This window comes from Ovis canadensis, chromosome 2 (assembly GCF_042477335.2).
Source record: "Ovis canadensis isolate MfBH-ARS-UI-01 breed Bighorn chromosome 2, ARS-UI_OviCan_v2, whole genome shotgun sequence".
NCBI lineage: Eukaryota > Metazoa > Chordata > Mammalia > Artiodactyla > Bovidae > Ovis > Ovis canadensis.
The window spans coordinates 775,122-800,833 of record NC_091246.1 but is presented as its reverse complement, the minus strand read 5'-3'; the positions used below and the strand labels follow the sequence as shown (position 1 = coordinate 800,833).

At 54.5% G+C, this 25,712-nt stretch overlaps 2 protein-coding genes across 5 annotated transcripts in view; both read right to left on the bottom strand.

Annotated features, from left to right (window-relative positions):
- TPO (thyroid peroxidase) overlaps positions 1-16,093 on the bottom strand; it is a 34,218-nt gene extending 18,125 nt beyond the window's left edge. For 3 of the 4 annotated variants that reach the window (XR_011253878.1, XM_069573805.1, XM_069573808.1), the window contains exons 1-7: positions 15,971-16,093; positions 15,118-15,211; positions 11,846-11,930; positions 9,327-9,496; positions 7,189-7,321; positions 1,902-2,031; positions 123-329 (exon numbers count right to left, since the gene is read on the bottom strand). Coding sequence is in view for 3 of the 4 variants with exons in the window: in XM_069573805.1 (XP_069429906.1) it covers positions 123-329; positions 1,902-2,031; positions 7,189-7,321; positions 9,327-9,496; positions 11,846-11,930; positions 15,118-15,211 (819 nt within the window). In the remaining variant the exon portion in view is untranslated. Of the gene's footprint in view, positions 1-122; positions 330-1,901; positions 2,032-7,188; positions 7,322-9,326; positions 9,497-11,845; positions 11,931-15,117; positions 15,694-15,970 lie in introns of those variants that run through there. The other variant, XM_069573807.1, reaches the window with a different exon arrangement.
- A 5,523-nt stretch (positions 16,094-21,616) lies between these two features.
- SNTG2 (syntrophin gamma 2) overlaps positions 21,617-25,712 on the bottom strand; it is a 105,477-nt gene continuing 101,381 nt past the window's right edge. Inside the window, 1 exon segment of the mRNA XM_069576445.1 lies at positions 21,617-21,883. Coding sequence (XP_069432546.1) covers positions 21,752-21,883 — 132 coding nt within the window. The 3' untranslated portion in view covers positions 21,617-21,751.

The window sequence follows — 25,712 nt, the reverse complement described above, 5'->3', positions numbered from 1 at the left end:
TCACAGCTGTAACAACCCCCACCCCCCGCCCCAGGAACAGGACAAAGAGTGACCCGTGTTTGACACTTCAAAGTGGTATCTGTTAGTTTCATAACAAAGTGAGGGACGTTCAGAACTCCTACCTGTATGGGAAAGCATGGGCTTCGGGGCTCGCAGGTCAGCTGGCAGTCGGCCCCCGCCCCGGGGGCAGGGGGGCCCGCGCTCTGCGGCGTGAAGGCCACATCGTGGTCGATGTACTGGCCCCAGGCCGTCAGGAGGTCAGAGTACCGGTCGTCCCCCGTCACAGCCTCATTGGAGGCGTGTATGATGCGTCTGGTCACCTCCCGGACCTGGAGGGGCAGACCAGCCATCACGTGCAGGAGCCACCTGCCCGCGGGCGTGGGGAAGCTGGCGCCTGGCAGTGAGGGGCCAAGGGCAGAGCCTGCATTTCAGAGGCTCCGTGCCACGCTTAGGGCCCGGGAGCTCCTGGGGGAAGATGGGACCCTGGAGACCCCCGACTGTCCTTGAGATTCATCGCTCTGCGCTGATTTGGGGCCAAGAGGGCGGGAGGGGACGACAGAGAATGAGATGGCTGGCTGGCATCACCCACTCGATGGACATGAGAGTGAGCTCTGGGAGCTGGAGATGGACAGGGAGGCCTGGCGTGCTGCAGTCCATGGGGTCGCAACGTCGGACATGACTGAGCAACTGAACTGAACTGGTTTCTTCATTTGTAAATAAATACAAAATGTCCATCTTCCGGGAGTGGTGTGGGGATTAAACTGAATCCTCCAGGGATTAGCTCCAGATAGTCCGCGGCTGAGAGGGGGTGCCTAGTGCCCGGGGGTGAGGGAGAGGGCTGCTCCCCGGCGTTGAAGCCCGTGGAGCTTGCCTGGCCTGAGCTCAGACCTGTTTGGTGTCAGCGGCTTCTTTTCTCCACTTCTCTGTGACCCTGAACGTGTACGCCTGCTGTCCTCTGCTTGCCCCTCTACTGCATTTGGGGGCAGACTTGCTTTCTGGCTTCACTAGCCCCAAAGGAGGGAGGCTTTGCCCCACGAGGGGTCGCACCCAGAGCTTCCCCAGCCCTGATTCAGATTACTCAGAGGATGAGATCTGGGACTCTGAAAACGATGAGAGTTAGATCAGACTTGGGATTCTGCGTTGATGCTGTGATGGCTGAGACAATGGGGGCCTTGGAATGGGGTAGGTGGGCTTTGCAGATGGATTGGGGCTGACATTTCTGGGGTCAGAGGGTGGACTGGTACCAGGGTGATGGCCCCGCAAGATGTCCACGCCTGCATCCCTGGAGCCCGTGGCAACATCACATGGCTACAGGGACTTAGCAGGTTTGGTGACTGAAAGGACCTGGAGATGAGGGTGAGCCTGGATCCCAGGGGGATCTGATCTAAACACATGGGTCCTTAAAACCCGAGACCCTTCCCCGACTCACAGGAGATGCGACTTTGGAGAAAAGGCACAGAGACGCAGCCTTGCCGGCGTGGGGGCCCGTGAGCCAAGGCCGGTGGAAAGCACCTGCTGCTTCATTCACTGAAGCCGTCAGTCAGACTGGGGGCTGGCCATCCATTTTTGGACCCAAGGGACCAGCAGATTAGGTCTGAGTTTATTTGACAAATGATGGCCTCTGGGAGCAGGTAGAAATTGCCATCTTTGCCTAAATGAGTGAATTCCTAAGTGTCTTTGAACCTGGCCAGTTCTCTCTCTACTTGTAACTTAACTCTGCGTTGGTCCATCTGCTCACTGGCTAGTCAGAGCCACAGTTCCCGGGTAGCCACCACCCCGACCCCAGCAGGGGCACCCGCCGGGCCTGACCAGCGGAGCAGGGTCTCAGCAGAGCTGGACCCTCAGGGGAGGGAGGTTTGCAAGCTCCGAGACACGTGCAGCCCTGTTCTAGCAGCACTGACCGGCGGCAGGGGAAAGCCTCTGTACAGGAAGTGGGGGTTCCAGCCTCGGGGCTCACTGATGCCGTCCTCGTAGGCGGGGGGCAGCCATCTGGCCAGCGCTGTGTTGGAGGCTCCCCAGCGGGGGTGGTCTCTGTGGAGACAGAAAGGCACGGGCTGTGTTGGAGTCCAGGAGGAGGAGGGAGGCAGTGACGGGCCGGTGCTGGGACCTGGCGTCACAGTCTCTGGGTGAAGCCACGTGGTGCGGCTGCTCCCTGGGGGTGACTGGAGGGTGAAGCCCTTGGTGCAGCGTGGGCCGCACGCCCCGCGGTGCGGAGATGCTCGGGGGATGCGCCGGCACCGTGGTCTCGGGGGAAGTGATTTCTACGGCAGCCGCAGGCGCCCTCGCCCAGCGCCTGAACCAGTGCGAGCCGCGCGTCCACGTGCTGGCGCCCCCGCCGCCCAGCCTCCGCTTTTCCTCTGAGGCTGCCTCTCATCCGGAACTCCGCGTGCCACAGGCACCCCCGGGGCTCCCCACAAAGGCGCGCCCCCATTCCTCCGAGCACCCTCCCTTGGACACCATGCAGCCGCCCTTTCCTGTCGCCCGTGTTTACCTGGAGGACCAAGTTTCTGCTAGAAAGTGAGGTCGCTGGAACTTCCTGAAGTGTTCTTGATTCAGAAGTGGGATGGCTGTATTCATACTTTTATTTGAATCAAAAATAAGTCGGGCTTTTTCTGGGAGAGAGTAACTGTCACTTGGTTGGCGGATCAGACAATGAGATGGACTCAGTCAAAGGGGAAAATGGGGATGTTTTCTCTAAACAGATGGATCTGCAGTTTCGTTCTACTGGTCAAGATATATTTTGACAAAAACATAAAGTTCCTGATGAGGCAGAGTTCTGCCTAATGTCATTCTGATTTTACAAATGACTTTTGAGCCTGACTTTTGTGTCATGAAGGTGCCTCAAGGAGAAAGGTATTAATAAGAATCAGTATTAATATTAAGGTATTAATAAGAATCAATTGATAAGAATCTATCAAACTGGAAAAGGTCAGTTTTCATTCCAACCTCAAAGAAAGGAAATGCCAAAGTGTTCAAACTACCGCACAATTGCACTCATCTCACACGCTAGCAAAGTAATGCTCAAAATTCTCCAAGACAGGCTTCTACAGTACGTGAACCGGGAACTTCCAGATGTTCAAGCTGGATTTAGAAAAGGCAGAGGAACCAAATTGCCAACATCCGCTGGATCATCAAAAAAGCAAGAGAGTTCCACAAAAACATCTATTTCTGCTTTATTGACTACCCTTTGACTGTGTGGATCACAAAAAAACTAGAAAATTCTTAAAAGAGCCTGAGAACACCAGACCACCTGACTTGCTCCTAGGAAATCTGTATGCAGGTCAAGAAGCAGCAGTTAGAACTGGACATGGAACAATAGACTGGTTCCAAATAGGGAAAGGAGTGCGTCAAAGCTGTATATTGTCCCTCTGCTCATTTAACTTATATGCAGAGTACATCATGAGAAACGCTGGCCTAGATGAAGCACAAGCTTGAATCAAGGTTGCTGGGAGAAATATCAATAACCTCAGATATGCAGATGACACCACCCTTATGGCAGAAAGTGAAGAGGAACTACAGAGCCTCTTGATAAACGTGAAAGAGGAGAGTGAAAAGTTGGCTTAAAACTCAACATTCAGAAAACGAAGATCATGGCATCTGGTCCCACCACTTCATGGGAAATAGAGGGGGAAACAATGGAAACAGTGAGAGACTTTATTTTCTTGGCTCCAAAAATCCCTGCAGATGGTGACTGCAGCCATGAAATAAAAAGACGCTCACTCCTTAGAAGGAAAGCTATGACCAACCGAGACAGCTTTTTAAAAAGCAGAGACATTACTTTGCCAACAAAGGTCCATCTAGTCAAGGCTATGGTTTTCCCAGTAGTCATGTATGGATGTGAGTTGGACTATAAAGAAAGCTGAGCACCAAAGAATTGATGCTTTTGAATTGTGGTGCTGGAGAAGACTTTTAAGAGTCCCTTGGACTGCAAGGAGATCCAACCAGTCCATCCTAAAGGAAATCAGTCCTGAATATTCATTGGAAGGACTGCTGCTGAAGCTGAAACTCCAATACTTTGGCCACCTGATGTGAAGAGCTGACTCATTTGAAAAGACCCTGATGCTGGGAAAGATTGAAGGCAGGAGGAGAAGGGGAGGACAGAGGATGAGATGGTTGGATGGCATCACCAACTCAATGGACATGAGTTTGAGCAAGCTCCGGGAGTTGGTGATGAACAGGGAGGCCTGGCGTGCTGCAGTCCATGGGGTCACAAAGAGTCGGATACGGCTGAGCGGCTGAACTGAACTGAACTGAAGAATCAATATGTCCCAGAAATGTTTTTCACAATGAGAAAATGAGAGACTAATGGTTGGTAACTAGTCCTTGAGCAAATCAGATGTGAATAGTAACCCTATACATAGGTGATCAAATATGTAAACATATAAACACATGAATATAAACATTTACAAAATATAAGGACAAAATCCCTACAGAACATATGGGAAAGTAAAGGGCTGCGTAAAAGGAGAAAGTAAAATACTTTTAATCATAAAGGATCCGACGTAGGAAAAAAATCAAACAAATTAGAATGAAAGTGTTTGTTCAAGAGAAAAGAAGAATATAGGAGTTTTCTGTTAGAGAAAAGTTTGCTCTGTTCTATAAAAATGGATTCTTCTGTTCAAAGCTGTGGCGCCCAAGGCCCCTCGGTCTTTATCAACACAGCCCTACGGCAGTGATAGCCATTTGGGTGGTTGGTGGTGACAGGGTCTCCCAAAAAGACAGGAGCGAGGCTGGAGTTTGCGGGTGAGCAGGAGACCGCTGTGCTAGGCTCTCTGAGGTCACGCTCAGGGTCAGTTGAGTCAGAGAGACCGGGATCTAGGCTTCTCAGCTTCTTTCCTGCATCTGCTGTGCAGGCACTTAGAACATCTAGGCAGTGAAGGCTACAAGAACTGGGCAAGCTGCTAACGGTTTTTAAAGCTTTCAAAGTATTTCTAAATATAAATACCGAAAAATCAATGGCTTTCAGAATTGAAGGAGACTCATGTACCCCAGTGTTCATCGCAGCACTGTTTACAATAGCCAGGACATGGAAGCAACCTAGACGTCCGTCGGCAGACGAATGGATAAGAATGGATATATGTGGAATTTAGAAAGACGGTAACGAGGACCCTGTACGCCAGACAGCAAAAGAGACACAGATGGAAAGAACAGTCTTTTGGACTCTGTGGGAGAAGACAAGGGTGGGATGATTTGGGAGAATTGTACTGAAACATGTATATTACCATATGTGAAATAGGTCGCCAGTCCAGGAGGTCTGATGCATGAGACAGGGCGCTCGGGGCTGGTGCACTGGGATGACCCAGAGGGATGGGATGGGGAGAGAGGTGGGAGGGGGGTTCAGGATGGGGGACACATGTACACCTGTGGCAGATTCATGTCAATGTATGGCAAAACCAATACAATATTGTAAAGTAATTAGCCTCCAATTAAAATAAATAAATGAATTTTTTTAAATCGTGGTTTTGACGCTGACTGATTATTACCAATGGACTGTAACACCCACCCATTGTTCTTATGTGAATGTGACGTCCTTGCGTCCTGCCTGAGAGGGAGAGAAGCCATGCGTTGAGGACCCTCTGACCATCTCTAAGCGCCTGTTTGAGGCGGGGCCGCCCATGGCTCCAGACCCTGGAGAAAAGGCTCTTCCTTTCTCCTGTGACCCCCGCCCAGCCCAGCGCTCAGGAGTGACGCCCCCTTCTGTCTGAAGGACAGGGAATGGGCGTGAATTCTAGCATCAACCCTCCGTTGCTCTCTAGCACCACTGAAGGGGCTCGCTTTAGGACCGCGTTTCATCAGCTGCAGTGAGTCAGCATTCACGTGGTGTTACAGCGGCCGCTGTTTATCGAAATCCCATAAAATGTGGCTCTTTGCCTCCACAAGAGTGTTAGCCTGACTGCCGAGGCGACAGGGTTTTTGCTGACTGACTGTTGGGTTTCAGCAGCTTCTGGGAGGGCACGTGGCCTCCATGACCGTCTCACTGGGGTCAGAGCCCAGCGTCCTGGGCAGGACCTAGGGCACCGTGGAGGGGCCTTGTGGCCCCTGGGTCAGGTCCCCTAGGCTCCTGGCCACGCTCTTGGAAGCTGCTTGACTGGGGTGGGATAACCCAGTCCCCAGAACGTGGTTCCTTTAGTAGCTTTGCATTAGTGAGCTCACTGGGGATGGTCGCAGAGCTGACAAGCAGCGGGGGGAGACGTCTCTGGAGGGGAGTTTCACAGGGAGACAGGTATCCCCCCCATCAGGATCTGTCTGAGCACCAGCTCCTCTCTCCCGGGCCCCGGAGCCTGACAGTCTCTGGGCCTCTTCTGATAAGAACTGGATGTGAGAACACTGGCGTTTGGAGCGGGCAGGTCTGAGCCTGCAGAGAATCAGCGACCTTGGGGCTGACCCTCAGCACAGTGGCCCCAGCAGCTCATTGATAAGACAGCAAACCTGGCTTCAAGGCGCTGTAACTCCAGGTCCCTGGGCCGGTGTTTCATGATTTGGGCAGAAAGAGAAGTGTAACATTCCTGTTGGTCATTTGTATCTGGTTACTGTAAATACTGGGACGCAAGATACAGTCGTCACCATGGAAGGAGAGAGACTTGCCTTCACCCACATTTCCCTGGATGGCACGTCCACTTGAGCCCGCCAGCAGCGAGGCTGGGCTGCCCCCTCATCAGGGTCGGGGTAACAGCAGAGAGGGCAGCCCTGGGCAGGGGAGATCAGGGCCTGGTCCTGCCGTCCTCCACACCCGTCTGCGGGTGCTGTCTCCCTGGAACCGGGCCCTGGGGCTCACTGTGTAGGGGTCTGGAGGCGGAGGGGTGACCTGGGACACCTGGGCGCTGCTAAGTGGACTGACCTCCGGACGGAGCGAGCTGAGAGTGGACGGCAGACACGCAGAGAGAGAGACGGGAGAAGACTGGGGTGGCCACAGGGAGGCCGGGGAGCTTCACAGCGAGCATCCTGGTAGCAGTGGTTCCTGTCTGCCTGGGAGCTGGAGACCTCTGAGACCTGTGTCTTACTAAAGACACGCGCAGGAGTGCTGGGGACGTGGGTGTAAGGGACAGGCTGGACCACTTCCTGTCGCTGTGGAGAGTCAGTATTATGCGCTTTCTTTAACAAAATCCCAGATGATCCAGGGACCACCCGTCCTGACGGCGACTGTCACGTTTAAATCCGATTTTCGGGTGAGGTGGCCCCAGGAGGTACCTGTTGTTGCAGGCGCCCGTGATGAGTCTGTACTTGCTGACCAGGCAGGTGGCCGGACATCTGGGCGGCAGCATGTGAGGCAGGCATCCGGACAGGTTTGCGATCGCGCTCAGCAGCCCCTCCGAGAGAGCATCTGAGGGAAGTCCCCGGCGTCAGCCCTGTGCTGCGACGAGGACCTGCCTGCCCAGCGCCCGCCCTAGCCTCGCCCCACCCCTGCTGCAGGACTCACACGGAGGCTTTGCCCCTCTTGGCGGGAGGCCCTCCCTTCTCCTTGAAACCAGCCCTTTCTCATTTACCCTTCTTCAGTGTATTCATTGCTAAGAATGGGAGATTTAACGTTTTTTTCTTTGCTTTGTGATTTCAGAAAAGTGATTCTGAGAGTCCTGGCCCCAGAGATGAGCCCTGGGGACCTGGATGTAGAACCCTGGGTTTGCCGCACCCCAGCCCCAGAGGACGTGAGTGCACGGCCTTGATCAGCCCCCGACCCTGCCTCAGATGCTTCCTAACGATGTCCAAGTGTCCCTCTACAAACCCGCCTTTTCCCCTTCGTGTTGATGCTGTTGGGTCCTTCTTACAAACCTCTCTAGTTTTAGGGCCCCAGAGAACAGCCTGTTCTTTCTTTTTGCCGGTTCTGTTGCTATTTGTGACAAATACAAGCAAGGACTCTTAGTTGAAGAAATCGTCGTTTCTCCAAGATGGTTCATATAAATCTTCAAAGACAGTGCCGTAAAACTGACCAGATGCCAACACAATGAGACACTCACTAGCAAATTCACTCCCAATTTCAAAGGGAGCTTCTTAACTATCACTGCTCACTGCACAGCCTCTGTGGAATGACTCTGTGGACACTGAATAAAGCTTAGGCCACAGTTTCGTCCAGCTGATGGAGAAATGGGCATTCCCGAACAAAACAGGCAAAAATTCTTCGTACCAGGAGATGCTGAAGCAGACACGAGAGTTTAACAAGCGAAGTCCACGAGAAGGAGCTCGATTGTAGCTGCGTCAATACAGAACCAGCATTGAGACGCATCTGGGGGAGGGTGCCAGCGTCAGATGGTAGATGCCAGCTGGTGATGGGCTGGGAGGGGCGTCTGGATCCTGCCGCTGGTGCTGCATTCTGAGTCTTCTAGACTGGCTATGCTGATGGCGGGAATAACGGAGAACACCCTAGCTCACAGGGGTCTTCAGTTCTGCACCTTTGCCTGGACTGAACCCGTCCACTGAAGCTCCAGCCGTGCCCCTTTGGGACTCTACAGCGAGAACACAAGGCCGAGGACTTCTGGCCGCAGTCATCGCTGCAGGACAGGACCGCGGACCGACAGTCCTTAGAAATGGCTTTCAGCTGCTTCAACGAAAACCTTTTCAAACAGGTCCTTGGTTGCTATGAAGTTGATTAAACTGAACTGCTAAGCTTAGTGTCTGCGAATTCTGGTTAACCTCAATTTAGCTGAGTCTGTCTCATTCTAAAGTAAATCAGCATTAAACTAACCTACAGCTAGTTGGGAGGAAAAACTCAGACACTACGTAGCTCGTGGCACCACACAGGAAAAGTCTGCAGAAGTTCACTGGAATGGACCCTGCTTTTCCAGTTCCTCGTCCTAGGACTCACCGCCGGGCCTCATGTTCGAAAGCACTTCCCTTCTGAAGTGGAATGGAATTCCACTTAAACGCTGCTCAGGTTCTCAAGTCCTTGGTGGGACGCAGCCCCCGGTTTCCTGGTCTGCCTGTGCCCAGCCGAGTGGACTGCAGTGTGTCTGCTCCTTTCGGGGCAGCACGTTCGACCCCAGAGGCCCCGGCAGGTCCTCAGAGGCAGTTTGCTCAGCAGTGGGGTGGCCGTCCTGGTCTCCCTGGACCACGCTGCCTCCCCCAGAAACTTGTTTCCTCAAGTTTTAACCATGCCGGTGGGGCCTTGGAAGAACCTTCCAGTTAGTTCACACCATAGAGCAGGATGCTGAGATTGTTGAGCTGGCTCTCCAAACTCAGTCTCAGCAGCAGAGCAAAGCCAGGACGTCGTGGCTCTTGACCAGAGTCTCAAGAGCTGCTCGCTTGTCCCGTGAGCCAGTGGGCGGCACAGGCCTCGCGCACTGCTAGGACCCTCCCCAGCTCCCCGCGCTCGGCCCTGCCCCCTGGGCGCTCACCTGTGGGCAGCCGGGAGGGTCCAGACTGCAGGTGACCCCGCCTCACCGCCTCCTGCACCGAGGCCTCCATGACCTCCGCCGCCCGGGACGCAGCGCGGCTCGTGGGCTCAGGGAGTTTGGAAAAAGACAGAAGTTGCGATGGGGAAATGACTTCCCTTTTGTGGAGGTTTCTAGGCACAAAGAGGAGTGAGCGCGTGTGCGCCAAGTCGCTTCAGTCGCGTCTGACTCTCTGCGACCGCAGGGACGGCAGCCCGCCAGGCTGCTCTTTCCGGGGGCTTCCCCAGGCAAGCATACTGGAGTGGGGTGCCTCCAGGGGCTCTTCCCAACCCAGGGGTTGAACCCACATCTCATCATGTCTCCTGAGCTGGCAGGAGCGTTCTTGACCACTAGCAGCGCCTGGGGAGCCACAAGAGCAGGTGTGAAGTCAGCTGTTCTTTTATGGTGTTTGGTGACCTCTTCATCATCAGTCATGTGATCCTGAATCACAAGTGAGGACCGGGGATTCAGTGAAGGGACAGGACCCGAGTGCGGACAGTCTGCTGGAAGGTGAAGGGACTGACGGGCTTGCCAAGCGAGCTCGCTTGCTCCTTGCCACAGCTGTGTGAGGTCAGCCTGCTGGTCAAATCCAGGGAGTGAACGGGCTTGCTCACCGCCTGCCCATTCGCTGCGCGTCTCCATGGAAGCAGGGATTCTGGTGCTTTGGGGACACTTTTTGACAGTGGCTCACGTGTGTGTGTGTGTGTGTGCCGCTGATTCACGTTATTCTTTGTAATAGACTTTCATTTTTTGTTTTGATAAGGTGGTCTCACATTTTATATGGCTATTTTTTCTAGCCTACTGTGAAATAATGGTTTTTACGGCAACCCACTCCAGTGTTCTTGCCTGGAGAATCCCAGGGACGGGGGAGCCAGGTGGGCTGCCATCTATGGGGTCGCAGAGAGTCGGACACGACTGAAGTGACTTAGCAGCAGCAGCAGCAGCAGCAGCAGTGTTATTTAAGGATATTTTAAGGGCTTCTAGCAAAGAACCCGCCTGCCAGTCCAGGAGCTGCAAGAGACATGGGTTCAGTCCCTAGGTCAGGAAGAGCCCTGCAGCAGGGCATGGCAACCCACTCCAGTGTCCAGGCCTGGGAATTTCATGGCAGAGGAGCCTGGCAGGCTGCCGTCCACAGGGCCACAAAGAGTCGGACACACTGAGGCGACTTCACCCAGAAGCACACAAGGCTGCTTTAAGCGCTAATCAAGCTTTCTGAGGCCATCCCTGTGAATAAGTAAAGTATGTAACTTGAAAAGAATCCGGTTGGACATGTGGGTCCCCACCACTGGGCGGGGCTCTGGGAGCCAGCAGCCGTCTTGGTCCCAGACCCTGAGGCCCTGAGGCTGTGACCCCTCGCGTGCACGCGCTCAGTGGAGCAGCTCCTCGCGGCTGAGCAGCAACAGGCCTGAGACGCAGCTGTCTGGGGCTCTGGTTCCAGTGGGGCCGCCTGTTTTCAAGGTTTCAATGGCTTTCCTTCGGCTGTTACTAAAATCCACTGTTAGCACAGTAAGCAAGTGGCCTTGGTTTCAACATTTGCATTCAAGACGAAGCCCCCAGGCCACAGATTTTGTCAACTCCGTGTCAGGAGTGAGTTCCCCCTCTGAGAAGGCAGGTCACCTGGGGACGGGAGGGGCAGCCCTTCACAGCCCCATGGAGTCGTCCTGGCCCCTCCATGGATAGCTGACACTACGCTTGTGTTCACACTAACAGAGTCTGACTTCATGGGAAATATTTCTTCTCTTTTTTCCCCCTTTGATTCAAATTTTTATGAAATAAATAAAACTTGGTTGCAGCCAGTATGGACGACAGGGACTTTTTCTGGCGGGAATAGTAGAAATTTCGAAATAAATCAACCCCTGCCTTGTGATATTTTGTGTCTTGAGAGCTTATATAGTTATCGCTTAGTTTCCAACAAAATAGCACACTTGTGAAGATAAAATCTGCGTTTTAGATGTTCATTTGTTGTGCTTGGAGAGGAAATGGCAGCCCACTCCAGGATTCTTGCCTGGGAAATCCCACGGACAGAGAAGCAGGTCGGGCTGCAGTCCAGGGCGTTACAGGAGAGTCAGACACGACTCAGCAACTAAGCAACAAATGAGGACTATACTACCCTCAATGTGGATTCTGCTTAAAATCAAGGTGTTTCCTAACGACTCAAAAAGACGGTGGGCAGATCTAATTCCTAGGTAAAGTTACACCTGTGTGTCTGGACCCTGCCTCCCCTCCTCAGTCTGCGGGCAGTTTTCCAGGAGCCAGGCCTTTCGGACGGGGAAATACTGAATTCCTGCTGCGTCACTGCCCTCTGCTCTGTTTTGCTGAGAGAAACTTTGAGGCTGAATGAGGGTCTCGGCTACTTGCACACGATCCTAGGAACATGAATCAACCATGTGAGTTTCAGCTCCTAATTTGTGAAATGGGGGACATCCTGAAGCAGATCCGCAGACCCACGCAGACGCCCCACCGCCCCCTCCCAGGCACCGCACCTTCTCATCACAGCGTAGATGGACTTGTCCACCAGGAGCCTGCTGGCCTCCACGATGCCCCTGACCTGAGACTCCTCGGTCTCTCCTACGAATGAAGCATCACAGGATCAAACAGAAATCCACAGTTTCCACCCCCGTAGGTTTCTCCTTAGGTGTCCAGCTCGATGCAGCAACGACCAGGTGGTTCTGGGCCTCCACCCGGTCATGACTGCCCTTACTCCCTTCCTTCCCCTCCCCTCCCCTCCCCCGGCTCCCCTTCCCTGCCCCCTCCCTCCAACCCTGCACCCCTCCCCCTCCCTCCAACCCTGCACCCCTCCCCCTCCCTCTAACCCTGCACCCCTCTCCCTCCCTCTAACCCTGCACCCCTCCCCCTCCCTCCAACCCTGCACCCCTCCCCCTCCCTCTAACCCTGCACCCCTCTCCCTCCCTCTAACCCCACTCCCTGCCCCCCTCCCCCATCAGGGCCCCCACTGCCCCCGGTCCATTCGCGTCTGACTCTCTCCCAACAGCCACAAGGCGTTGGAACATTTGCCATAAACGCCCTTGCACTTCGGTCTCAACTTTGCACAAACCCCTAGAAATGGACCACGATCCATGTGGTGATAAAGGCACGTGGTTTCCACAATGAGTACTCTGCGTGGAGTTTTAGAGAAAGAACTTGAAGACTTGATACACAAACAGTCCTACAGTTCACAGACCGGCTGCCAGGAGAGGGTGCCTGCTCCTGAGTGTTTATCAGCCAGATTCCCACATGCGTGTTGTGTCCACGAGCGGCCCTGGGAGGTGGGCATGAGCCTGGCCGCAGCCCTGCCGTCTCTAAGGCCCCACGGGGAGGAGCAGCCCACCCAGCAGAGACCCCAGCCTGAGGGGCGCCCCTGGACACCCGACGGGCACCCGTGGTCCAGGCCTGGTCCTCCTGGCCCGTGCCCTCTGCGGGCTCTGGGCAGGTGACAGGGAGCCACCGACGGCTGGTGTCTGTGAGCCTGAGTGACATGACCCAGCTCAGACAAGAAGTCTGCTGGTTTGTCATGGAGGTTGTGGCTGTGGAGAGATGTGACTGATGAGGGCAACATGTCAAAGAAAGTCCAACCCTTCCGTATGAAAGATAGCTAACAACCAGGACCTGCTGTGTAACTCAGGGAGCCATGCACTCAGGATTCCGTAACAGCCTCCAAGGGGAAAGCACCAGAGAAGGAGCCCACACACGTGTAAGTGTGGGCGTCTCAGTCGGCACCAGGGGCGAAGAACCTCCCAGCCAGTGCAGGGGGCACGAGAGACCCAGGTCCAATCGCTGGGTCCGGAAGACCCTCTGGAGGAGGAAATGGCAACGCACTGCAGTATGCCTGCCTGGGAAATCCCACGGACAGAGGAGCCTGGTGGGCTCCAGTCCACGGGGTCACAAAGAATCGGACATGGCTGAGCGACTTAGCACGGCTCGCCTAACTGATTCCCTTGCTGTACACCTAAAACTGATCCAGCCCTGTGAATCAGCTATGTGCTCAGTGGCTCAGCCCTGCCTGGCTCTCTGTAGCCCCCGGGGCTGCAGCCCGCCAGGCTCCTCTGTCCGCGGGGTTGTCCAGGCAGGAACACTGGAGTGGTTGCCACTTCCTCCTCCAGGGGAGCTTCCCGACCCCGGGACTGACCTGCTTCTCTGGCACCTCCTGCGGTGGCAGGCGGACTCTCCTCCACTAGCACCACCCGGGAAGCCCTGAGTCAAGTACACTTCCATTAAAAATAAATAAACAGAAAGTTAGCATGTCATTGTTTCGTTTAAAATGACTGATGGTTTATCAACTGGAAAAAGTGTCATTGTATTAAAGATTATAAACTTTAAACACTATGACTAATAATATTTTCTAAATAAGTAATTTTCAAAAGTAAGCAAATAACTAGTCAGCTTTGAAATACTCTAATGAACAATACATCAGTACAAAGTACAGTGCTTTTTAAAATCAAATCCTGTGTTGTGTATCATTTATATATATACTGGAAGTTTAAGAGAAAACCCCTCAAAGGCGGGGAAATAGTAAAAATGGCTCTAGCAAAGCTGTAACTTTCCCAGTTCTTAAAAAATGCGTGATTTCTCACACTCGGAGCTCTTGTGTGCAGGCACTTCTGTATTTTATCGAATAGGTCTCGCTCGTGAGGACTTTGCCGCTATGGTTTGTAGAACGAGGCCTTTGATAAGTGTGAAATGAGATGACCAGTTGGTTCACAAACATTTGCTGCAACGCATCCTGTGCCAGGTCCTGGGGTGGTGGGCTTACCAGGCTTGGAGCACGGGGGGCATTTCAGATGGAGCCCTTGTGTTTTCTAGTTTGTGTTGTCCAGACAGCACGCACTCAATACCTGACCCGGAGCGTCTCAGAGGCGCTCACAAACAGGACCGCAGTAGAGAGCTTTCCAGTCCCCTCCATTTCCGGACAGGAAAGTGGCCCCGTCAGCAGCGTGCAGGGGCGGAGCTGCACCCTGGCCTCCTCCCGGCCTCAAAGGCCAGGCTGATTTCTCAAGGAGCATCTAAGTCCATGAAGGGCTTTGGAGCAACTAACTGTCCATGTGGCCACAAAGCCATACTCAGTGGCGCTGGAGATGTGGGGCTCCCAGCAGGAGGCTCCCTGGGGCTGAAGGTGACTGTGGGGGTTCGGGGGCTCACCAGGCCTGCGGGTGCCCAGGGTCTCCAAGGAGGGGCTGGGGGAGCAGAGCGTCCACCCCCGATACCCCAGCGGGGCGAGCCTGCCTGGCAAGGCCCCTGGTGCAGATGCTGGCGGCCAGAGAGCCTCCCGGAGATGCCCTCCTGCGTGGATCCCTCCAGGAACAGCCTTCTCTGTGTTTGAGATTTTTTTCTTTTCTTTTTTCCAAAACAAAAGCAGAGTTTGAGCTGTGATGATTTCAATCACAGCACAGCTGTACTTTTCTCAACTGAATTTGGCATTGCGGCCCCCTGATTCCAGAAAACACGACGCAGAAGTGACTTAACGAGAAATAATTGTGTGGTCAAGGAGCACACAATGACTCCCAAAGAAATGTTTTTAAAAATATGAGCAGGTAAAACTGAAGCTTTCTGTTGCGTAATCATAAGAAAGTCAGTTATTTTTCAGAAAGAATTGTGTTTTAATTCTTCTAAACTCAAGAATTATCGTTGTTTTCTTCGAAAGCCAAAGAAACACTGAAGCAGTCTTGCCTGACTCTGGAGAACTCAAGATGCTTTCTGATCTGGTAGCTCCAAGCAGTCCCTTTATGATTTTGGGAGACCGTAATTTATCGCTACTCACCCCAAAGGAGGCCCCCGGGTCTCAGGAGGAAGGAGAAGATGGCTCCGGCACAGGTGACGGCCAGCACCGCGCCCAGCACGGCCCGTGCCCGCATCTGCGAGGAGGCGCACGTCAGGCGGCCCCCACGGGGAGCCCTGTCTCCGCTCCCCTGCGCAGTGGTGCCTGCGTCCTGTCGGCCCCCCTCAGCCTGGGTCTGACTCTGGGGGGCTGATTGCCTGTGGCAGGGACTGGCCTTGCCTACTCGACTGTCTGAAAGCAGATCTTTCCTCTTGGGCAACCGTGGTCCCCAGAACAGCTCAGTGACAACCTATTTTAATTCGTGGGGATATTGAATGGTGTAAAATTTCTGGGAGTAACTACTAGGAATAAGATAAACCTATTTCCTATAATGCATCTTGGTTAAAAAAAAAAAAGAAGAATACAGGGAATTTAGACTTTAGAAAAGAGGTAAGTAAAATCCCTAGATGGATATAGGGTTTCCTACAACTTTCTTTTTCCTGCTTATAGACCGATCTCAGAACTGCACAGCTGTTAAGACAAAGCAGAAGATTCCTCGTTAAATGTCTCTCTCTTCCTAACCTCCAGCTTTCTGTTGATATTTTTGGGCCACAGACTTTGTGAAACTGGGTGGAGCCCAGAGTGCGCTGGGGGCCGCTGACTGCGGACCCTCCCGGCCGCACCAGCAGGCAGTGCTTCTGTGCTGAGATCACAGGAAGCCTGGCATCGTCCGCCCAGAGTCCCTCCTCCCGCCAGCTCCAGACAAGCCCGGGCCCAAACCGCCACCTCCCTCCGGCCACTTTGCAGGTCTCAGTGACAGATTGCTCCCAGAAAAAAGTAAGATACAAGGCCTGACCTTCTCTGCTCAGCCTGGAGGCAGGTGTGCAGGGCAGGTGACCCCTGGACACAGCCGGCCGCCCCGGGGCCTGGCCTCCCGCCTATAAAGCGGCTCTGGGTCCTGCCTCCCGCCCACGTCACTGAGCTGGACCGGCTCCCGACCCCGGGGTGGCTGGACGTGGGCCTCTGTGTTGTCACAGAGTGCCGCCTGCTGGTGGGTCAGGGAGCAGGTGCGACCTCACGGGGGCCAGCTGGTGTTGAGGCCATGGAATAAGAAAGAAAAGGAAAGAGAGCCGAAGTGTTGGCAAAGAAGGAACCAAGGCCCCTGGGAACCCTGGCGCTGTCCCCTCTGGCTTTTCTGCGTGAAATTCCGTGTGAAGAGCACCGTGGTCTTCACAGGCGCCGGACTCTCCAAGAAACCCTGCTGATGGCCCTCCATGACCCAGCCCCGTTTCCTGGAGGGGATGGAGCATGTCTCCCGGTTTGTGGGGGGCAGCTTCTGAACCTCTGTAGCCTCCATCTGAGTCCCAGGGTTTTTCTCTTCGATGCATGAAGATCGTCTTTCTCTTCGTCTTCCCCCCTCTCTCCTGGGACTTGGTCAAGCCTGAGGCACGCTGTGGACGTAGCCCGCCAGGCTCCTCTGTCCATGGGATTCTCCAGCAGGAATCTTGCAGTGGGCGTCCGCCTCCTCCTCCAGGGAGCCTTCCGAGCCTGAGATCGACCCGGCACCTCATGTGCCTCCTGCGCTCTTTACCAGCTGAACCATCGGGGAAGCCCCGTCTCCTCTGGGACTTATTCGAGCCTGGAGGAGGCTTCCTGCAGGACAGCTGAGGTTAGACGCTCACACACGTGCAAGGCCTCGCAAGGCCTCTGAGCATCGGGAGGTCCCTGAAGTCTCAGAATGCCATCGTCAGTGTTGGAAGGCCCCATCTGCAGGGACCACAGTCAGACAAGCAGGCGGGGCATCCCTCGACGGTTTTGGTGATTCCTCCCTGAAGCAGTGGGGACAGGCTGGGACGGCGAGAGGAGGGGGCCAGACCCGGCCTCAGCGAGCCAGGGACTCGGAGACTCGCTTTCCTGAGAACCGGGACCCCCAGCAGGCTGAGTTTGCCACCTGAAGTCTTGGGGACCCGTTCTGACTCGGGAAACGGTCGAAGGAGGGAGTGAGGAGCAAGGGGAGCGGTCCAAGCTGGGGCTCGGGCTCTGAGCACTGGAGCTGCGCGCAGGCCGGAGCTGCGGGGGGTTTGCCTGAGGAGTGCGGGGGGGCATAGCGGGGCAGCTGCCTGGCACGCGAGGGCTCAGGGAGATACGGGCCAGGAGCCTCTCCTGGACTCCACTGGTGACGGCTGTCAGGGCCTGGGGTGAGGGTGATCCCAGAGGAGACCTGAGACCCCGAGTGCTCAGCGGACGCCGCGTGGACGCTCAGAGGGGGTCAGCGTGACACAGCCTCGGAGGCCAGCCCTGATGTGGCTGTGTCCTCGCCGTGGCCGGCCACGTCCGGGGGCAGCAGGTCCTTGAGCTCTCACGACGCTTGCGGAGCCCGGAGTCCGTGTGGTGCCCGCTGGAGGGTGAAGCGTCCCTCCCACTGAGCCCTCAAGGGTTTCTGGCTCAGTGGTGCCCCCGCTGTGTCCTCACCGGCAGCTCAGAAGAGCTCAGGCTGAGCAAACGCATCAGGCAGTGACGGAGCCTGGGGCCTCGAGCCTTCATGCCTGCCTGGGGCTCTGAGAGTCTGACGGAAGCTCAGCCCCATAGCCCTGCCCCGAGGGGGCAGGGGGCAGACCGAGGTCACTGTCCTCCAGGAAAGAGAGGGAACAAGGGGCAGCTTTATTCTTGCCTTTGTGCATTTGAGCCACTTGAAGGGATGCTGGAGGTGCTGGTGGACGCTGAGAGGTCTCCGGCTTTTCCGGTTTATTAAACACTCTGGTACCTGTTTCATATTGTGCATCAAGAGCGCTGATATTGGATGAGTTATAAACAAAAACGTGTACGGCTTTCCTGACATGCCCCAGTCACTGCTACAGATAGTCTAGGAAAGGGGGCCGTTTGGGAGGTTCACGTGGACTCTTGGTGAAGAAACGTGTCCACGGCCCCGGGCCCTCCACCGCCAGTTCACATGCAACCCATGGACGCGGTCTATGCCAGGGACCTGCTCCGCCCCCTGCCACATGTGGGCCCCTCCTTTCCACGATGAGGTGGCCACCTGCAGGCGTGGTCCTGCCTGGGTCCCTGGGGGGGCTCTCCATGATGCCACCCCCAGGCCACGTGGGCAGGGCCAGCCCGGGCACATCAGTGGTCCACGCCTGGGCTCTGGCTGGGAAAGCCCTCGTGCCCACCCCACTGGTAGGACCCTAGGTGTGGGCTCGCCCCGAGGCTGCGGGGGTGGCAGGGATCGCCCGACGCCCGCTCTGCAGTGTGGGCTCCAGGGCCCCTTTTGTCCTGCTGTGTCTGGTCTTCCAGCCAAACCTCACCCCTGCTCCCACCCCCGAGGAGTCTGGAATTCACCCTGACAGATGGGTGCTCGGAGTCCCATTTCTGCAGAGATGGGTCCCCAGTGGAGACTGGTGGCTGGGTTAGAGGCGGGTGTGGGACCTGCGTCCTTCCACTGCAGATCTGAGGCGGGGCTGGGGTGGGTGCTCCTGGGGGCCAGCGGGGGGTGAGCCTGGGGAGGGTGGGGTGGGGGCAGGGGTCACCCATGTCCTCCGAGGCTGGGCGGCAGTGGGTGCTCCTGGGGGCCAGCGGGGGGTGAGCCTGGGGAGGGTGGGGTGGGCACAGGGTCAGCCATGTCCTCCGAGGCCAGGCGTCAGTGGTTCTCTTGGGGGCCAGCAGGAGGGGACCTTGGGAAGGTGGAGCTGGGCGGGGGTCAGCTGTGACGTTGGTTCTCTGGGGAGAGCAGAGTGTATCATCCACAGAGGTGTTGCTGGACGGACCTGGGCCCAGCTCCTGGGATCGCACATCCTCTGAGACCTCAGCGCCCAGGTGCCCACAAGAGTGCCTGGACCAATGCCTTTGACCTTTCAGAATCAGAGGACGCTCTGTCCAGGCTGAGGAGAAAGGCCCAGAAAGGCTCTGTAAGGGCGGTGTTCGCATCACTTCTATTGCTCACAATTTCTGCCACAAGGACATGAGATCAGAAAGCAACTCTGCTTAAAATTCTGTTAAAGATAGAAGAAATTTTTAAAAAGTTCTCCCTTAAGCTTAGTCATGAGTGACTGACTTGCTGGGACGTGAAGAGAGTTGATGTGGAAGGCATATTCGGCTCTCTCTGATGAAAATCCTGAATAAACTCAAAACTGCAATGAAGCGTCCTTAGCCTCACTGCAACATGAAGGAAGTTTACATTCTCACCCAGGCTGCTGGAGGAGACCACACGTTGTAACTGCGCGATTCTACTCAGTCACTGCAAAGTCAAATTACAAGTATTTCTAGATTTTACGTACAAGTGCCTGTGTTTTCTGTAAGCCAGGAGTTCCCCTCACTCACCGATCTTCAATAACTTTGCAAAATGAGTTTTCTGAATGTAGAAGCTTGACAAAAAGGCTGAAGATGGAATGCTGTAGAAAGGACACATTAGAATCCAGGAGTCCACGCTGAAAGGGCTCTGTGGCGAAAAGCCCTGCACTCCAGGTCTGTGTTTCCTTGTGGCAAAACTGGGGCAACTTCCCCGGGAAGCAGAACAGTCTCCTGGGTGACAGGATTTACAGAAACCACGGGCTGAGCAAACGTGGACGCGTGTTTCCCAGGCCAGGCGCCTGGAGGAAGGGTGGGCCGTTGCATGCGTGTGACCGCGTGCTCCTCCCGGAACATCCTGACGAGGCCCTGCCTTCCTTTCTATTTTCACACGAGGAAGCGAGGCTCAGAGATGCCGATGATCCTGCCAACAGCCGGATGCCCCCTGGTGCTGGTCTGAATGAGACTGTCACGAGGATGGCCATCTCCCCGGACCCGCCCTGTCCAGTCGGCCCCTGCTCACCCCGAGCCCAAGCGGATGTCCCCATCGTCTGTGGGCCCAGCCCCCGTCACAGGCTCATCCTCCTGGGCCCCCCCATCCGGCTTCCCAGGCATCCTCATCCTGCATCCCTGTGGTCCTTCCAGCCCCGGGGACACCTCACCGCATGGCCTGGCCTGACCACGCGCCATAACGTGGCTGTTCCCGCCTCTGTGAGACATGTTTACGTCGTGTTATTCTCCGAGTGATGATCACCATCTCGTCTGTGAGCGCTGGCCCCTTTTCTGGCTCATGGTGGAGTAACAAGGCCACGGTTCCTCACATCACCAGGTCAGAGGAGGAGTAAGATGCAGTCCTCACTTGTATCTGACTGTTTAATCCATTGTAACACACATGGATTATTTTATAATGAATAGTGAGTTAAAATGTGCATTCCGTTTAATTCAATTTAATGACAAATACCCAATACTTTGTGTGCTAGAATATTTACATAAAATAAACTCACAATTTTTGATGTATTTTGTGATGTATTCTCTATGATAAAAGTGAATTTTATCAGCCCAGGTGGACAAGAAATTAGTCTTCCCTTTAAATTACGCTGGGCTGACTTTATCCCGGGGTTTAGCCTGTTAGGAGCTTTGCACAGTATCCACTGTGTGTTTCCAGCAATCCTCTCTTTCTGATTGACTTCCCTGGGCTTCCAGTGGGTGGCCGGTGTCCTCTCTGCCCCACGGCGGGTCTGCAGGGCAGCCAAACGGCCCAGTGTCCACTTGTCCAAGGCGGCCACAGTGGCGGAAAGGCGTCCTGAGATGGGCACCCTGTGTACACAGCCCTGTGTCCAGCAGGGACACAGCTACAGAGAGAAAAAGGCTTTTCTGTGTGAAGTCAAGTTGGCTGTCAGTGACCACGGCATCTTTGTATCCTTTTCTTTTTGAAATATTAGTGGGCATATGGGCCTCCCAGGTGGCTCAGTGGTAAAGAATCTGCCTGCAGTGCAAGAAACTGGGTTTGATCCTTGGTTAGGAAGATCCCCTGAGGGGGAACAGGAAGATCCCCAAGAGGGGAACAGGAAGATCCCCAGGAGGGGGAACAGGAAGATCCCCTGGAGGGGTAACAGGAAAGGACCATCCACTCCAGGGTTCTAGCCTGGAGAATGCCAGGGGCAGAGGAGCCTGGCAGGCTGCAGCCCATAGGGTTGCAAATAGTCGGACTTGACTGGGCACACCCAAAGTCCCAGGGTATCCCTCCCTGCCAGCCTTTCCCCTTTGGTGACTGGGTCTGCTTTCTGCGTCTGTGAGCCGGTTTCTGTCCTGTAGCTGAGTTCTTCTGATTTAAGCTCCACACGTGCGCGATCTTTGTCTTTGTCGCCGGGTCTTTGTCTTTCCCTGACTCTGTGCTCAGTGTCGCCACCCGCAGCTGATGGAGGGCACAGGACTGTATTTGAAGTCCTGGGGTAAATTAATGAAATTCAAAGGAAGACTTTTCATTCTCGGGGGAAATAAATGTGGTGAGCTCTTGGCATTTCCTCGTGTAGGCTTTCTGAAAATAAAGTGTGGGTTTCAGCCGTGTGGGGTGCAGCGTGAGATGCTGGTGCCTCCATGCGGTCTGAGAAACGTGGGTGAGGGAGTGTTTCAACGCGGAGTTTAGTTTTCTCAACCACAGCTCTGCCCGAGGGGAGGCTGCCTCCCCCGTCAGAGTGAACAAGGCTGATTCGTCTCTGGAAACTAGTGACATGTTTTATTGGTATCACAACTATAGGATCATTATAAAATCACACAAAGTGGCAATATTGTGCAGGAAATAGTCATCTCTTAAGAAAATAGTTTAACTTTCAGCAGTCCACGGAAGCCCCGCTCAGCTGCTACACATGTATCTTCCGGCGAGGCTCTGAGTGTCCATGAACGCGGGGTCCACGGACGCCACCTTCGCAGCCATGAAGGAGTGGACGCAGTGCAGGACGGCCGCCAGGTCCTGGAACTCCAGCTCCTGCCAGAAAAGCACAACGTGCTTACACTGAGCACAGCGCGGCGCAGCACAGAACTCTTGCAGGCGCTGCGCTCTCAGGCCACTAGCAGTGCGCTCAGAACAAATACGCACAGAGCAGGAAGCGCTGCCACCAGCATGGACACGCGGGGTTTGGGGGGCTTAGTGCACAGACATCCTGACTGATGGGGGGAACTCCCGATTTCTGGTAACTAACGTGGGCTGGCACTCAGGTCCTCCGTGCAGAACCCTGAGTCCATCTGTGCTGGGTCCCCACCTCCACAAGGCCTGGAGCTCACGGTGGTCCCTGCCTGGATGCCACACAGCCGGGCTCACTGTGTCACAATTCAGGAGGCGGAATCTGGCTTCACCTGCACATGTGCGAATATACATGCACAAATGCGCCCCTCTACAGGTGTGCACGTGTCTGCATATGTGTGTGCACGAGTCTGTGTGAATGTGTGCACGTGACTGCGTATATGTGTGCACGTGTCTGCGTATGTGTGTGCACGAGTCTGTGTATATGTGCGCCTGTGTGCACGTGTCTGCATATGTGTGTGCACGTGTCTGTGTGAATGTGTGCACGTGACTGCATATATGTGTGCACGTGTCTGCGTGTATGTGTGCACGTGTCTGCGTGTATGTGTATGCACATGTCTGCGTGTATGTGTGCACGTGTATGTGTGTGCACATGTCTTTGTCTATGTGTGCACGTGTCTTTGTGTAAGTGTGAACGTGTATATGTGTGCACAGGTCTGCGCGTATGTGTGTGCATGGGTCTGCGTGTATGTGTGCACGTGTCTCCATGCATATATGTGTGCACGTGTATATGTGTGCACGTGTATGTGTGTATGTGTGCACGTGTATGTGTGCACCTGTCTGCATGTGTGTGTGCACGTGTCTGCGTGTATGTGTGCACGTTTATGTATCCACCTGTCTGCATGTATATGTGTGCACATGTCTGCGTGCGTGTATGTGTGCACGTGTCTGCGTGTATGTCTCCATGTATGTGTGCACCTGTCTGCGTGTATGTGTGCACGTGTCTGCGTGCACGTGTCTGCGTGCACGTGTCTGCGTGTATGTGTGCACGTGTCTGCATATGTGTGCACGTGTCTGCGTATGTGTGTGCACGTGTCTGCGTGTATGTGTGCACATGTCTGCGTATGTGTGTGCACCCGTCTGTGTATATGTGCGCTTGTGTGCATGTGTCTGCCTATGTGTGTGTGCACGTGTCTGTGTATATGTCTGCACGTGTCTGCATATGTGTGTGCACATGTCTGCGTGTGTGCGTGTCTGTGTGTGTGCACGTGTCTGCGTGTATGTGTGCATGTGTCTGCGTGTATATGTATGCAGGTGTCTGCGTATATGTGTGCACGTGTCTGTGTATATGTGTGCACGTGTCTGTGTATGTGTGTGCACGTCTGCGTGTGTGTGCACGTGTCTGCGTGTGTGCACATGTCTGCATGTATGTGTGCATGTGTCTGCGTGTATGTGTGCACGTGTATGTGTGTGCACATGTCTTTGTCTATGTGTGCACGTGCCTTTGTGTAAGTGTGAACGTGTATATGTGTGCACAGGTCTGCGTGTATGTGTGTGCATGGGTCTGTGTGTATGTGTGCATGTGTGTGTGTGCATGTGTCTGAGTGCGTGTATGTGTGCACGTGTATGTGTGTGCACATGTCTGCATGTGTGTGCGCACATGTCTGCGTGCATGTGTGCACGTTTATATGTGTCCACCTGTCTGCGTGTATATGTGTGCACGTGTCTGCGTGCGTGTATGTGTGCACGTGCCTGCGTGTATGTGTGTGCACGTGTTTATGTGTGCACGTGTCTGCGTGTATGTGTGCACGTGTCTGGTGCGTGTATGTGTGCACGTGTCTGGTGCATGTGTGTGTACGTGTATGTGTGTGCACGTCTGCATGTACGGGTGCACGTGTATATGTGTGCACGTGTCTGCAAGTGTGTGCACTTGTCTGCGTGTATGTGTGCACGTGTATATGTGTGCACGTGCCTGGGTGGATGTGTGTGCACGTGTTTATGTGTGCACGTGTATATGTGTCTGTGTGCGTGTATGTGTGTACGTGTCTATGTGTGTCTGTGCACGTGTCTAGTGCGTGTATGTGTGTATGTGTATGTGTGGTGCACATGTCTGCGTGTACGTGTGCACGTGTATATGTGTGCACGTGTCTGCATGTGTGTGTCCACGTGTCTGCATGCGTGTATGTGTGCACGTGTCTGTGTGTATGTGTGCACGTCTCTGGTGCGTGTGTGCACGTTTATATGTATGGGTCTGCATGTGTGTGTGCACATGTCTGGTGCGTGTATGTTTGTACGTGTATGTGTGTGCACATGTCTGCGTGTATGTGTGCACGTGTATATGTGTGCACGTGTCTGTGTGCGTGTATGTGTGCATGTGTCTGTGTGTATGTGTGCACGTGTATGTGTGTGCACCTGTCTGTGTGTATGTGTGCACGGTTCTGTGTGCGTGTATGTGTGCACGTGTATATGTGTGCACGTGTCTGTGTGTGTGCACGTGTCTGCATGCGTGCATGTGTGCACATGTCTGCATGTGTGTGCATGTGTCTGTGTGTGTGTGCACGTGTCCACTTATGTGTTTGCAGGTGTCTGCGTATGTGTGTGCACTTGTCTGCCTATGTATGTGCACGAGTCTGTGTATATGTCTGCACGTGTCTGCGTGTATGTGTGCACGTGTCTGCATGTATGTGTGCATGTGCCTGGTGCGTGTATGTGTGCACATGCCTGGTGCGTGTATGTGCACACATGTATGTGTGTGCACATGTCTGCGTGTATGTGTGCACGTGTATATGTGTCCATGTGTCTGTGTGTATGTGTGCATGTGTCTGCATGCGTGTATGTGTGCACGTGTCTGGTGCATGTATGTGTGCACATGTATGTGTGTCCACATGTCTGCCTGTATGTGTGCACGTGTATATGTGTGCACGTGTCTGCGTGTATGTGTGCACGTGTATATGTGCACCTGTCTGCATGTGTGTGTGCACGTGTCTGCATGTATGTGTGTACGTGTCTGTGTGTGTGCATGTGTCTCCGTGTATGTGTGCACATGAATGTGTGTGCACATGTCTGCGTGTATGTGTGCACGTGCCTGTGCGCGTGTATATGTGTACGTGTGTATATGTGTACGTGTCTGCATGTATGTGTCTGCATGTAGGTGTGCATGTGTCTGCGTGTATGTGTGCACCTGTCTGTGTGTATGTGTGCACGTGTCTGCATGTGTGTGCATGTGTCTCCATGTATGTGTGCACGTGAATGTGTGTGCACGTGTCTGCGTGTATGTGTGCATGTGCCTGTGTGCGTGTATGTGTGTACGTGTCTGCGTGTATGTGTGCACATGTCTGCGTGTATGTGTGTCTGCATGTAGGTGTGCATGTGTCTGCGTGTAGGTGTGCATGTGTATATGTGTGCACGTGTCTGCGTGTATGTGTGCACATGTCTGCGTGTATGTGTGCACGTGTCTGCGTGTATGTGTGCATGTGTCTGCATATGTGTGTTCACGTGTCTGTGTATATGTGCGCCTGTGTGCTCGTGCACAGTGCTGCAGGCATCCAGGCACATGCGTGCACATGCGTGTATGCGCGTGTGCTGCTTCTGCGGTCAGGCAGCTCCCACAGCGAGCTGACAGCCGGGCTCAGCCCCTGCTCTAACCCTGCCATCCAGGCAGGGAGCAGGCGGCCAGGCATGCAAGTGTCGAACTCAGCCCTTGCTCTAACCCTGCTCCAGGCAGGGAGCTGACGTCCGGGCTCAGCCGCTGCTCTAACCCTGCCGCCCAGCACACAAGTGTCAGACTCAGCCC